Below are 14,765 nucleotides of genomic sequence, written 5' to 3' on the forward strand. Positions count from 1 at the left end.
GACTGGCAGAACATCAGTAAGTTTATCTAGGACTGGTCTCATATGAATCTCACATTGTATATTAAAACAATAATCCATATATTTTATTACAACTTAAAACTAATTTAGTTTCTATATAACCACTCAAGTGCCGGTGTGAGATAAAGACAGAGGCTGTGGTTATGCGCTGCCTGCTCAGGGCTATGGCGCACCTGAGGAGGTTGAGTATGAAGTAATGGTGGATTAGCGAGATAAAACCAAAGGAACCAGAGATAAACCTGCTTTAGAGCCACTTCGTTCACCATTAATCTGACAGGTCGTCACAGGGGATTGAACCCGATCCTGCGCTCTTAGAAACCAACGTCTAACCGCCTGAGTCATGCCTTCAGTTAAATTTAAGCCATATTATTTTCAATTTGCAGGTGAACAGGAGGGAGTTTGAGTTCTTGAAACCGCTAGTAGGGCAGCAAGCGACTGCCTGCAGCCGTGGAAGTGGTGTGCGTTTTTTTATTATATTTTAGCTTCGTGGACGGGGTGGGAGAGTCTACTTGGTACGTCGGCCACTAATTGGTCTATTGTACCAGGCCCGGACGATAGATGAGGAGTGTGGAGCAGTCGGCGGAATGAGAATTGGCAGGGGAAATCGAAGTACACGGAGAAAATCTTCCTCAGTGCCACTTTGTCCACGACAAACCCCATATGATCTCACCTGGGCTCAGACACGGGTCGCCGCGGTGGGATGTGGGCGACTAACTGCCTGAGCTAAGGCACGGCCGTAGTGTGAGCTTTTTTTTTTCCTTGGCACTACAGCCCTAGTGGGTCTAGGCCCACTTCGGTTTTTCTAGATCTTACACATACGGTATGACCCCTCGGCCGAGTGATCAGCTCGTCGCAAGGCCTCTACCCGTAGACAAACACAGAAAAACGCACACAAACATCCATGCCCTGAGTGAGATTCGAACCCACGATCCCGGCTTCCGAGCGTGCGAAGACAGTGCATGCCGTAGTGTGAGCTTACTGCACGAAATATGAACGGTTATTCCATGACAGAATAAATGTAAAGTAAATTATCCCGCATTTCTTGCACATGACACTGCTTGTCCAAGATCAACATCTGCTGCCCGCCTCAGTAACTCCGCCGTACAGGATCTAGCTTACACGCTCAGCTACTCATCTGGTCAAGAAATTCCTGCGTTTACGGGACTCTCAAGTTCCGGATCATGTTAACACAGCCTTACCTTGAGATTATACTGTGGAGTATAGACCCGTTTCTAAGCGGTGGTAAACAGCGGACATTACTAGGCATCGCTCGCAACATACAAGCACGCAACAATTAAACAACGGTGTTATGCAACCCGTTTCTAGGCAACGGATCAGTAAACACGCCTACAACAATAGAATTATTGTTGGAGATTGAGTTTTATGTTCAGTCTGTGCAAAGTGGTTATATGGAAGACAATTAGAGGACCTATCTTCACGTCAGAGAGGATGTTGTGCCAAATGCACAACCCATTTTATCAGCCTTAATTCGATCATTCTAACAGTATTCAGTGAGGAGTACAAATTATGAATCTACTCATTATGCAAATTTCTCCAGCATCCGTTTCCTGTTCTCAACTTGGGTGCAAACATCCTCCTTAGTAACCCATTCTCAGGATAGCGCAGTCGGTATAGCAACTGGCTACAGGCAGTTAAGCGCAACGCCCTCAACGTGTGTTCCACCTCCAGAGTAAGACCGGTCGATTTCTCACAGTTCAAAACTACCAAACTACACGGGATATTAAGCGTCGAATGGGAATGATGAACTGGGAAGTATAATTGTATATGCATGCTACATGTCCAATGCATCTCGTATTTTTTCCAATCATCCCGAGAATAGCAAACAAAACAATCCATGCAGTTTTTAGTTGTGTAAATTTTCTGTATTCCTCTATTACACCATCACCATTCGTGTTAAGTTCTCCATTAGGCCTTCTGTTGCCTTCCGCTAGAAAAATGTTTCAATTCTCTTCTATTAAATAAATTACATGTTTAACATATATATGTCCACATACGCCCAAAACGCCCATTTCTGAAAAGCAAGAAATACCGTACTTACGCATGTATAGGCCGCGTGCCTGTATAGGCCGCAGCACAATTTTCAGACAGAAATTATAGAAAAAATAATTTTCTTGGAATATTATTTCAGGAGCATTAGACTCTGTATTACTAATTACGAATATATATTTTTTTAAATGAGTGTGATTTCGAATATTTCGAATATAAGCCGCACCCCAGTTTTCCTCTTGAATTTTTGGCAAAAAATGTGCGGCCTATACATGCGTAAATACGGCACTTAACATGGAGATATTTAGTTTAGAATTTCAAAAAACTGAAGTAAGAGAGATTATTCGAACGAATCAGATAAAAAGCGAGCATATTCAGAGCAGAAGTTGGCAATGATTAAGAATAAAACGTCCCGTTTTAGCATTTGGTTGATTCGTATGTCAATGGCCAAGTTGATTTCACGAATCTATATACAACAATTTGAAGCATAAATTATCCATATGCCTAAATTATTAAGTACCAATGCACGAAGGTGCATGCGGGAGTGGAAGAATAGATCCATCATATTGACTCCAGTAAAAAAATAGGTAAAAGTATCCCTGTATCAGGCCGTGAAGGACCATAGGGTTGTGAGACGTTGAGGGTCCCACATTTTCTAGACAATCGGCTCATAGATGGCGGTGAGGTTGTCAGCCTTACTCGTCGGCCGCCCTTTGCCCCCCAGGAATATTATTGGTACCCATTTCTGTTAGAGGCTGAGTCGACCCCCAGGGCCATAGTGCGGCTGGAAGTATTAGGTAAATTTAAAAAATCCACCTCATTGAGATTCGACCCCGCAAATCTTCCGGCTTGTAGCAAAGTGCCTCAACCAACTACGCTACCGCGTGCCCCCATATTGACTTCAGTACTAGATGGAAATGAGTTGTCAGCTTCATGACCTCATTAATTTACCCTCGGGGAAAAGTCCCCCGGTACCCGTTGGATAGGAGGCTCGGTGGGACCCACAGCCGGTCTGGCCGCTATCCAAATAAACATCTGTTACCACTGCCTGGACTAGAACTCCGATTCCTTGGTCATCCTACCTGTAGCCTGTTAGCTATATTGTGGAGATATCATGGCTCGCGAAACTTTGTAATAAACTACACATTTCCTCCTCTGCTTTTACCCCCTTCCCACCATCAAACACTAAATACGTAACAACATACGCGTGAGAACAATTCAGAGAGATATTTACCCCATTCGAGCTGTAGTTTCTGTCAGCAGTCTACAGGCGGAAGCACTCTAGTTTCTCTTTAAGCCGGTTTATCATCCCTCGTAAAGAAACTAGTTCTCTTTTCTTACAAACTGGTTTTAACGTCACTCAAGGAAGTTGAAAGACTGGGTTGCCAATTATCGGCATTCGAATGAAGACGGAAGTGGAAGTAAGGATCCAGTTTCACAGTGCGATATATACAGGGTGTCCGGACGAAAGGCATCCAAAATAAAATCATATCTCAGAAAGAATTTATTATACACATTAATGAGTTACACCGTTACAAAGGGAAACTATCAAAGTTCTTTCTGCATATATAATTTTCTCAATACATTTCAATGTGGGCTCCCTTGGTGTGACGACAAATATCCAGGCTTGAAGAATGGTTAGTGTTACCGTAACCACAGCGTCCCTTATTCGAGCTTCCAGGTGTTGAAGATCGTTGATCTTAACCGGGCAGACAATGTTCTTCACATAACCCCACAAGAAGAAATCCACTGGGGTTAAATCTGGCGACCTAGGAGGTCAAGCGATTGGTCCACCTCTGCCAATTCGTAGCCCAGCCATCTCTCTGTCCAGGTGATTCCTAACATGGTGGCAAAAATGTGGCGGCGCATGCGCGTAAGCCGGGTATGAAAAGAAAAAGAACTTTCAGAGTTTTCCTTTTCGATGACAGAAAGCGAATACGTGTATGACAATTAGTTTCCGAGATATAATTTTTTATTTTTATTTTGGATACCTTTCATCCGGACACTCTATATTCTTTGAAAATTTAATTATATATTCTTACATAACGATCTTATACTCATGTATTGTAGACGGTCCCTGTATAAGTTCTAAAAGTTTGTGAAGATGGTACATTACTTCAAATATTATGTTTTTGGACATTATCAATCGTCTTGTCTTTATCTAAAAATCGTCCTGTTTATTTTTAAAAACACGACGTTTCGGAGAGTGGATTCTATCTCCGTCTTTAGGTAAAACCCTATCTCCAGAGATAGGGACTAGCTCTATCGATTGGGCCCAACTGAGTATGTTTTACCTGAAAACGGAGACAGAATCAAGTATCCGAAACGTTGTGTTTTGAAAGAAAAAACTGGGCGGTTTTTAGTGAAAGACAAGACACTAGGTAAGGTCCTATATATGTAGACCTATTACTGAAAAAGTATAATCAGCTATAAACCTACGGTATAGGAACGCGTAGATACTGTCACGTCTCGGGGTTGTCGTGACAAATAATGATGGGTTCTGGATTTGATGATTGGAATTTTTGGCACTTCTATTACAATTAAACCAATTTTGAGAACTCACAATCAATGACTGCCCACGACTTGCTGGCCTACTAATGTCTTTCCTTCCACTGCGACCAATGAAGAAGGTGAATCACGCTCACGCATTGAACTCCCTTACGAAATAATCCACCAAATTCACGAACGAACTCTCTTTTATAACTTCGGGAGAACTGAATAGAGACCACAACCTCGAACAGTTAGTTCATTCTTCCGTTGTTACGGGAATGTCTTTTTTAATATCCGTTGCAGTGGCAACGCGTGTTAGCAAGCCGTTCTCTAGCAAATGGACTTCCACTTCTGTTCGTTCATATTCCGGCTTTCAGACGGTTTTCACCGAGCCGTTGCCTAGCAAATGGTCATATTCGTCACAATATTTCATAGGCCAGTTCGTATATAGTTAACTTTATATCACATGACTATACAAAATTCTCCAAAATAAAATTATACTTGCATGAAAGGGTAGAAGTAAATCGTTGTCCTTGTGCATAAACAATTAAGCTCCAAGTAATGAATGCATAACGGGGGAGAAATTACAGCTCTGCCATCTTGGACTCGGCACTAGATGGTGGTGAGTCGTCAGCTTCACGCCTCAGCCGTTTTACCTCCGGTATATATTGTGTAGGAGGCCGGGTGGGCTCCAGAGGCGGTGTTGACCCTGTGGAAAGGATAAAAACAACCTGCCTCAGCAGGGAATCTAAACTCGGCCGTCCAGCCCGTAACCCTTACTATACCGACTGAGCTATCGAAGCCCATACATTATTATCTGTATGCTTATTTACTTATTTATTTGCATTTAGGACCATATAGAGATCTATCATCACGTTATGTAGTAGTTTATGAATGACAAACAACCAAGTTGGCTGAATTGTATTAAGGAAAGCCTCGGTTCGAACTTAGGCCGGGGTGCAGATTATCCCGGCAGAGATTTTTTCGTGATTTTCCTCGATCGCTCACATTTTAGGGTTCGAAGAGTAAGCCAAAGCAGCACGAGGCAGAGAGAAAACAGGGATCTGATTGGAGCTTGCTTTGTGCTGGTTTATTGCTTGTCTTACCCAGATGATGGAGGTGATGTTCCTTCGAAACGCATGTTGGTTATCACCCAGGAGACAGAACTTTTCTGCCCTGAACAATTTCAATCGAGCCCAACATGTCCGTAGCTTCCATTTGTCTACTGTACGTTCCATATTACTTCGTTGTTTTCCCTTAAAACTCCCAGGTGGTCTCTTCGCTAAAGTATTCCAAGCAAAGTTTTCTATGCACTTATTTTCTCCCATACTTACTACATGTCCTGTTTATTACATATTTTACTTAATCGTTTAAAAACATTACATCCAGTTTAAAACTACGATAGTGAAGAAGGTAACCTTCATAGTCACGCCGTGGGAACCTCATATCCAGCAAATGATGATTTTCCTAATGCAGTTTCCTTCAGTCTCCTGTTATTTCCCTTTTCTTGGATCCAAATATTCTCCTCGGCATTTTGTTCTTAAATGCCCTCAGTCTATGTGGAATTTAAAGTTCTCGTGGCGTACTATCTCCTGGCATATGTCTCCGTGCAAACACGCAAAACTTTACCAACGTTTCGGAGGAACGTATTCGTTCCATCTTCAGATCTAAGAGTAAACACATAAAGTAGATTGGCGATATAACAGGTTTTCCCTTCAACTATCAGTGTTGCTTTATCAACATTTGCCTTAATTTGCTTGCTTACTCGATTTGCTTCTCCACCTGAAGATGTAAGTAATATGTCCCTCCGAAACGCCAATAATCTAGCAGATTACGCGCCTTCACGTCGCATGAGATAGCGCTCTTTACCTTCAATCGATATTTTTAGTTTTGAATTAGAGACAAAACACGTTAAGCACAGCTGAGTCGACCAAAGAATTCCCACCGGCGGTGGTGATAAAGGATGCTATTAGGTGAGGGTCTATAGAATTCTGTTCCATATGATGATGCCCTCCCGTGGGTGATGAATTTAGAGGCTCCTCAGAACCGCTGGCCACATACGTGCATCACCTATAGTTAGTGTAGAACGAATTATCCAGCCAATATGAGTGTCAGAATAGACATACGTAGAGTAAGGTGAGCCCAGGATGGGGGAGTAGAAGGAGTAAGGGACGCTCCATGAGAATTCTTTATCCGGTTCCACTATAGTTTCTCAACTGCAAGGTTATCACGACGTCCAACGGGATTATTCTGATTGTGAAGAATGTAGTACGAAGAGCTAGTGACCTATTTCGAAGTGTTTTCCGTTTATTTCTATGCTGAGAGTAAAACCTGGAAAGAATCCTTGTTATAGTCAGCCGAGAATCAAACCCGGAACCCTGCAAATACGAAGCAGACGTTCTAACCATTCAATCATGACAGTCAGTATCACTAATTATATACATTGAATAGACACAAAAATTACGTGAACTGACTTTGTAGCCGAGTACAGCTGTTGAAGCAGTCGGCAGATGTTTACCGGCAATTTGTCACCCATTAGTGTCGAATTGTGGATCGTTAGATTGAGCAGTATGCTGAAGTAACAGTACACAGAGGTATTAACATCGCAGCAAGCGTAGCGCGACGGGCCATGACAGTCGTCTGCAGCCAGCGATTCTCACTTGTTCGTGCGCGCGTGATTCCTCAAGTTCTCGCAAGCAGGCTCTGACCGCCACGTCCGAAACAAGTGAATGTGAAAAGTGCCGACGCTTTCAAAACTATTTAATTGTTGTGATATTTAAAACTCTTACGGGATACATAAGTAACAATTAAACTTTCGGGAAGATATGTAAGTATTCTAAAGCTTAGCTCATGGACTATATCAGAATTATGGTTTTTGGATTACCTCATACTTACAATCTGAGATACGAATATTTTGTAGAGTTGTGTACCTTTCCAAATTCCCATGAAAAATCTAAAGACTGAAATGAAAAAAAAATCTTATCTGTACATAAGATAAAATTTGCACCAGTGGCAGGAACTAAAACTGCATTTAATTAATAAAATGATTTATTACATGCGACATAATGTTTGTCATTGAAGTAATATCTTTTGTTTTGTGAACATATTTATTTATATATCACTGCAACGTATTTATCTCCAGAAATCAAGAAAGACATCCCAACAACTGTGTTTCGTAAATGTTTTTATTCTTTTGAGCAGCTGGACTATAATTCTTGCGGTTGAATTCTTCGAAGTGCTCGATAGACTAAATACGCAGAACAAACTATTTAGGCGAGGAATATAAATTAAGTGCGGTGTGTCATCGTTATAGGATCCGTGAAACTGCGATCATTTCATGAAGAGAAGCTCCAAGCATGTGCAGACAAATGATGTTCGTCAAATTGAGTGCAACTCTCATTGTCTACGCATCAGTTCAGGTAAGTTTTGTAGTGTTGGGTTTGAGGTTATCACAGTGGTGACAATGAAGAGTGCTGACTTCTGGGATATGACGCCACGTAGTCTGGTACAATTTCACAGATGTTTCGAAAAAAAAACATTTGTTTTCTTAACCCCTTACGTCTGAATGCCTAATTGCTTGGCTAATTTATCGACCATGAAAATAGAAGCGGTATGTTTATCCGAAACGTCGATGAACTTCTATTGGACCATACAGTGTTACATCTGAGATGGTAATATTATTCGTGTTTTGTATTGTTAAGCAGGTTTGGAGTTTGGGTTTTATGCACATTCTTGCAGGAAGCATATGAAATGAGTACATACAGAGAGACTGCGTCTGCCAGTCCGCATGTGCCATATCTGATAGTAGTTAACGAATACCGATGAAATTTAGTACTGGAGTTCTGCAACAAAATTTGAGTATATTCGTGTTCTTACACGTATCGATGTGACATAGCCTCTAATTTACATAAAATTTGTAGTTCTATTACTTTTTCTAGAAGCCCCATCACCGTGTCAAAAAGTTGGTACCCTGCATTCAATATAGATTACATTGAAACTTACTTACTTACTTAAGCGGCCTCCGTAGTCTAGGGGTAACGTTCCCACCTCATGACTCAAGGTACGCGGGTTCAAACCCGGCGGAGGTCCTGGAATATTTAAGGGCGGAAAATTCAGGCAACAAGTCCTCAGGGAGGAACTTTAAGCCGTGGGTCCCGTGTCGTAGCTTTACGGCACGTAAAAGAACCTCATGCCTCAAGGAGGTCTCTGAGCTAAATTAAGGACATTTCCCGCCCAACAATAGTCTCTAACGCCTCTGGTAGATGGGGGAAGCATCTAAATACCGCTGAGCCAGTAGAAGCCGAACTCGCTGGCTGAGTCGGGACTGATGGCACGCNCCTGCGCCAGATCAGTTCAATCCATACCATCCCATCCTATCTCTCTAAGATCCATTTTAATATTGTCCACCCACCTATGCCTTGGTCTTCCCAGTGGTCTCTTTCCTTCTGGCTTTCCCACCAATATCCTATACGCATGCCTCTTCTCCCCCATTCGTGCTACATGCCCTGCCCATCCCGCCCCCTCTTGACTTGATCATTCTAATTATACCTGGAGAAGAGTACAAGTTATGAAGTTCCTCATTATGCAGTTTTCTCCAACCTCCTGTCACTTCATCTCTCTTAAGTCCAAATATTGAAACTTATGAAACACAGTTATCATTTTTAAATAATCTTCCGAATGAGGAATAACTGCAATAAAATCTAAAATAATTCTCCTCTGACTTGTACGGGATACAGGTTTCCATTATATGCTGTATATCCGAGAAGAGTGGACATGACGCACTGCATGATATAGTGGTAATGTTGTAATGAAGACTACTAAATTAATTTTAAAGTAGGAAAGAAAGGTAAAGTTGCCACTGCACTTAACTAATTAAGTACTACGTCATGAAAGCGTATGGGGGAATGGATATATTGACCACTGCATTATTTGGAGATGAGTGGTCAGCTTCACGTCCCGGCCGCTTTACCTCGGTGACCATTGGATAGACGGCTGGGTGAACCCCAGAGCCGATCTGGATGACTTGGAGAAGTGAAAATTCTTGTCCTCATCGGAACTCGAAGTCCGACCCCTCGGTCGTCCAGCCCGTAGCCAGTCACAACACCGAGACTGAGCTATCCCGCCTCCCCATTTCGTACAATGTAACTTCAATATTTAGGCCTACTAGAACATCGTAAATAAACAAACTCAACTGAAAAATGTTCTTGATATTTCTATTGTTGAACCGACTAAACAATTCTCGGGGCGGTGGAGATATGAGCTGTTACGAGTGGAGCCTTCTCCCCAACTCTACATAAGCTATCCTGGGGGCATGCGGTAGCATACCTGTAGTTGGTTGAGGCACTATGCTACAAGCCGGAAGGTCGCGGGATTGAATCCAGATGAGGTGGAATTTTCAATTTACCTAATCCTTCCAGCCACACTATGACCCTGGGGTCGACTCAGCTTCTAAGAGAAATGAGTACCAGGAATATTCCTAGGAGTAACGGGCGGCCGACGCGTAAGGCTGACAACCTTACCGCCAACTATGAGCCGATTTTCTAGAGAAAATGTGGGAACCTCAACATCTCANGAAAGTATGGGAGCCTCGACGTCTCACAGCCCTATGGGCCTCCACGGTCTGTTACAGGGATACTTTACTTTCTTTTTTTTTTACTACAGTATTCCAAATAGCAGCCAAAATGAGAGTGTACATGAATTTAAAATGGAAACTGCTTCTATGCAAAGGCATATTACGTATAACTCTCTACCACAATATTCCATGATACCGACTTGGTTTGTGTTATGCAGCGAAAGAAAGAAGAGGTGGAGGAGAGAGAGAGAGAAAGAGAGAGGAAGACAGAAGAAAAAAGACAGAAAACGAACAAGCAAATTGTTCCTAAATTTACCGCGTCAGAAGTAACTGAATTCTGACCATGTGGTACGAACCGTGCATATGACAGCCCCTCAAATAAACATACCATTAAATTCATAGCGCTGAATTCATTAGGTGCATAACTGTATCGGACGATAACTGTACACCATGCTCTCACCAAGATGAATGAATCCTTAAACAATGGAAACTGGCATAATAAAGCAGTCGAACTTCATTATTTAACCAGCAACCCGTTAACAGGACGCCATATTCTTCTCCACCGATATGGCTGTTAAGATGGCGGAACAAGACAAAGATTGACCCTTGTATACATTTATCAATTAAGCTCTGCAGCGAACATTATTAGTTATTTGAAATGTTTCGCGAGGAATTAAAAAGAAAAGGGTGATATATCTCATTCCCTTTCATTTATCTTACTTACTGGCCCTTGAACGTCCGATTGCCTGGCTCACTAAGTGTTCTGGAACTACGTTTAGAATTATAGAGAGTGATTCTAAATTATTGTCGGGGTTTAAGTGGCATGTAAACAGAAAACCCGACCATACTTTAGAATCACTCTGTACTTGTATTTCCTGTTTATTTAATGATGATGTCAGTAGTATCGAATGATTGGAAGAAAATTAATTGGAAAGTATGTGGAAGAAAGCCCATGTTAAGTGGGTCTTTGTAATCACGGCATAGCTTATACTCAGTTTGCGGATAGAGAGAATTACTCTTATAATGCTTATACTCCTACTATTCTCTGTCTGTTTTGTGGTATAACAAATGAAGCTGAGGTTGTCATTAAAGTAGGAGAGACTGTGTGAAAGGCATCCTATATTTTATTCCCTCAGTAATACATGGAAATGTGAAGGAACTAAAGTAGTCCTGCAAATTCCAAGCACACTAAATTGTAAACCATATTCTGTAGGACATGTCCCTGCCGATCACAGTGGCCGCGCGGTCTAAAGCATGAACTGTCTTCGCTCGCACGAACGTTGGGATCGTAGGTTCGAATCCCACTCAAAGCATGGATATCTGTGTGCGTCTATTCTGTGTGTAGGGAGCGGCCTTGCGACGCGCTGATCCCCTGTCCAAGGAGTACTAGCGACTGTGTATATGATCAAGAAACTGAAAAAGCGGTCAAGGCCCAACAAAGCTGTAGAGCCATAATAATAATAATAATAATAATAATAATAAATTTGCCCCTATGCATATTTAATTAAGCAATGTGCCACGAAAGGAGATGAGAGGGCAGGGCATGTAGCATGAATTGGGAAGAAGAAGAAGATGAATGCATATAGGATACTGGGGGGAAAAAAAAGAGAAGGAAAGAGAGCACTAAGAAAACGAAGATACGGGTGTGTGGATAATATTAAAAGGGATCTTAGAGAGATAGGATGGGGTGATAAGAACTGGATTGATCTGGTTCAGGATAGAGAGCAGTGGAGGGCTCTTATGAACACAGTAATGAACCTTCAGGTTCCATAAAATGTTGATAAGTTCTTGAGTAGTTACGCGACTGGCACCTTATTAAAAAGGGCTCAGCTCCATGAAGTTAATTTGTTAGTTAGAATGCCATGAAGACATATTGGGGCATGGAGTTATCGCTCCACCATTTTTCACTTCGGCACTGAACGGAGTTGAGTGGTCAGATTGGCGCCATGGGCGCTTTGCTTCCGAGGAAAGAGTCCCAGATACCCATTGGATAGGAGGGCGGATGAGCCCCACGGCCCGTATGGACGCTATGGAGAAGAGAGAAATCTTGCTGCTGCGGGGAATAGAACCCCGGCCGTCCAACCCGCAGCCCGTCCCTATACGGACTGAGCTATGTCGTACAGTCTGTGAAAAGATTACCCGGTGAAAAGAGAACGCGACTTAGGGTTGCTTAGTTGTGCCCACTGTTGCGTCGATGTACCGTCCAATGACGAAAAACAAATATGGCGACATGTTAAAGAAAGCTGTCGTGTCTAAATTCAGGTATCCGCGTGGAAGGAATGGACAAAATTACAACCGATTTGTGCCAAAACAAGCAAGTCTCTGATGGGATTCGAAACGGTATTTCCCAAAATAAGAAAGAGGGGTATAGATCTTTTGGGTTTGGTCGATGACGGCTATCGCTGTGTGAACTTGGACAGACAGGGAACAGTGCGTTCTGCGCATGCGGCCAGGGTTCACGCTTAGCCACGCGAAGGCAGCTCTTCACGGTTCGGTGGTTAAGAGATAACTGTGCGGTAGAATTGTAGGCGTGGGGCATATTGTATGGCGCCCTGTAAATTCCTTCCTGGACTCTTGTTCTAGTTACCAAGGCAGAAGGTCAGTAAGACGTTAGGCGGTTCTGTAACTGCAGTTTTAGGAGGAGTAACCAAAGATGACGAAAGCAAACTTATATACTCAAATTTCAGTATTTAATGCTGATAATGTTGAAGAATACAGGTTGTTTTACATGACGTTGTCCTCCTTCCAAGTACAACGTCATGTGAAACAACCTGAATGGTTGAGGCACTATTCTACGAGCCGGAAGGTCGCGGGTTCAATTACCGATAAGGTCATTACCTTTTTTCGGTTAACCTAATCCTTCCAGCCGCACTATGACCCTGTGGTCGACTCAGCCCCTAACAGAATTGAGTACCAGCAATCTTCCTGGGGAGTAAAGGGCGGCTGGCGAGTAAGACTGACAACCTTACTGCCATCTGTGAACCGATTGTCTAGAAAATGTAGGAGCCTCGACGTCTCACACCCCTATGGACCTCCACGGCGTGTTACAAGGATAGCTTTACCTTTGACTTTTTTTTACACATCGTAGTAGGTTCTGTCTAATTAACACTCTCACATCTATGCATGTTTAGGCATAAAATATGAGGCATGAACGTATTTGTAGGTCAAATATATTAAACTCCCAGTTCCAAACTGATTATTGGCATATAAATTGTATGTGAAAAGGTAAGAAATAATTTAAATTGAAAAGTTCGATTTTCTTGGAATTAATGTGTAGTCATGTGAGAGCTAGCCGACGTTTCGAAGAAACACATCACCTCCATTTTCACGGTCGAAGAATGAGCCAAACAGCAAATCAGCATGAAGCAGGTAGCAGTCTTGAATTATTCTCCGGCCCTGAAGATGGATATGATACGTTCCTCTGAAACGTTTGTTGAATTTCACCGGACTGTGTGGTGCTATATCTCAGAAAATAAAAACTCTTCGTGACTACCGCTCTAAGGACTTCAACAGCAACATTTTGTCAGAATTTGCCCCACGTTGTCAGGTTGCTGTAACAGCACTAATCATCACTGACTTACATGGTCAGACGTCTGGGAAATTGTGCAATTATATTTTACAGAAATTATTTAGTCACTACAAAAGAACAGAAGAATTTACCATATGTAGTGCAGTACCTAATTTTCAACGTGTGCTGAAACAATATAGAATGTAACAAAGAAAAAATATTCCGTGGTCTGTAGTCCACAAGCGAACTATACCGACCGAGCGACCGCCGCTTGTCGACAAAGTTAATACCAACTTTAGTGGATAGAGGGTGTCGCGTGGTCAGCGCAACGAATGCCTACGGCCGTTAATCTCGATTTTCTAGACCGGAGCAGCTATTTCCTTGAAATAGCTCCTCAGTTATCCTCACGAGGCTGAGTGGACCCCGTTCCAGACCCACTACTTCTCAGAAAACCTAGTAGCGCCGGGAATCGAGCCTGAGACCTCTGGATCTGTAGCCAGGAACTCTGACCACTAGACCACAGAGACAGTCGTATAGAATGTAACGCCAAATATAATTGGCGTTCAGTCTGTTCACTGGCTATCCTGACACCTCTTCACTCTCCCCCCAAGCAAATACTAGCACGGTAGGTCTACCACAAATTAGGCTGCGGCAGTTTCTATCCAGTTCATTGTTCTATAATCATCTCACCGAGCTACTGACGTCGTTAAAGAATACGTAAATAAAGAGTCCCGTCTTCTGAAATTTATCCCCGTTTAGTCCATATTTTTCGACTCTGAAAATGAAGGCAATATCATCATCATCAGTAATCTGTCAGACGACAGGTCCGCAGTCTCTTCCAAAACAATTCCTCCACTTAATGCGATCTAGAGCTTTCTCCTTCAAATGACAGTATCATCTTCTGTCCCCAAGGTCATCCAGCATCTTCTTACGTCTTCTTCCTCGTCTTCTTGTCACTTCTATCCTCCCCTCTATCTTTCCTTCAATAACTTCTTTTAGAAGGCAGTTTCTGCGTAAAACATGACCAATCCAATTAGCCCTTCGTTTTCTTATTTCGTGTACGATATTCCTCTGATCACTGACTCTAATTAACACTTCTTCATTTCTCACATAATCGGTCCAACTGATCTTCTCCATCCTTCTCCAACACCACATTTCGAAACTTTCCAG

The 14,765-nt window shown here is 42.4% G+C and overlaps 1 protein-coding gene across 2 annotated transcripts in view; it reads left to right on the forward strand.

Annotated features, from left to right (window-relative positions):
- Window positions 1-7,183: 7,183 nt before the first annotated feature.
- LOC111868717 overlaps window positions 7,184-14,765 on the forward strand; it is a 25,894-nt gene continuing 18,312 nt past the window's right edge. The window contains exons 1-3 of one of the 2 annotated variants that reach the window (XM_033753149.1): window positions 7,184-7,342; window positions 7,829-7,934; window positions 9,252-9,311. In XM_033753149.1, coding sequence (XP_033609040.1) covers window positions 7,872-7,934; window positions 9,252-9,311 — 123 coding nt within the window. In that variant the 5' untranslated portion in view covers window positions 7,184-7,342; window positions 7,829-7,871. Of the gene's footprint in view, window positions 7,935-9,251; window positions 9,312-14,765 lie in introns of both variants that reach the window. The other variant, XM_023859634.2, reaches the window with a different exon arrangement.

Source organism: Cryptotermes secundus, unplaced genomic scaffold (genome assembly GCF_002891405.2).
Source record: "Cryptotermes secundus unplaced genomic scaffold, Csec_1.0 scaffold1859, whole genome shotgun sequence".
NCBI lineage: Eukaryota > Metazoa > Arthropoda > Insecta > Blattodea > Kalotermitidae > Cryptotermes > Cryptotermes secundus.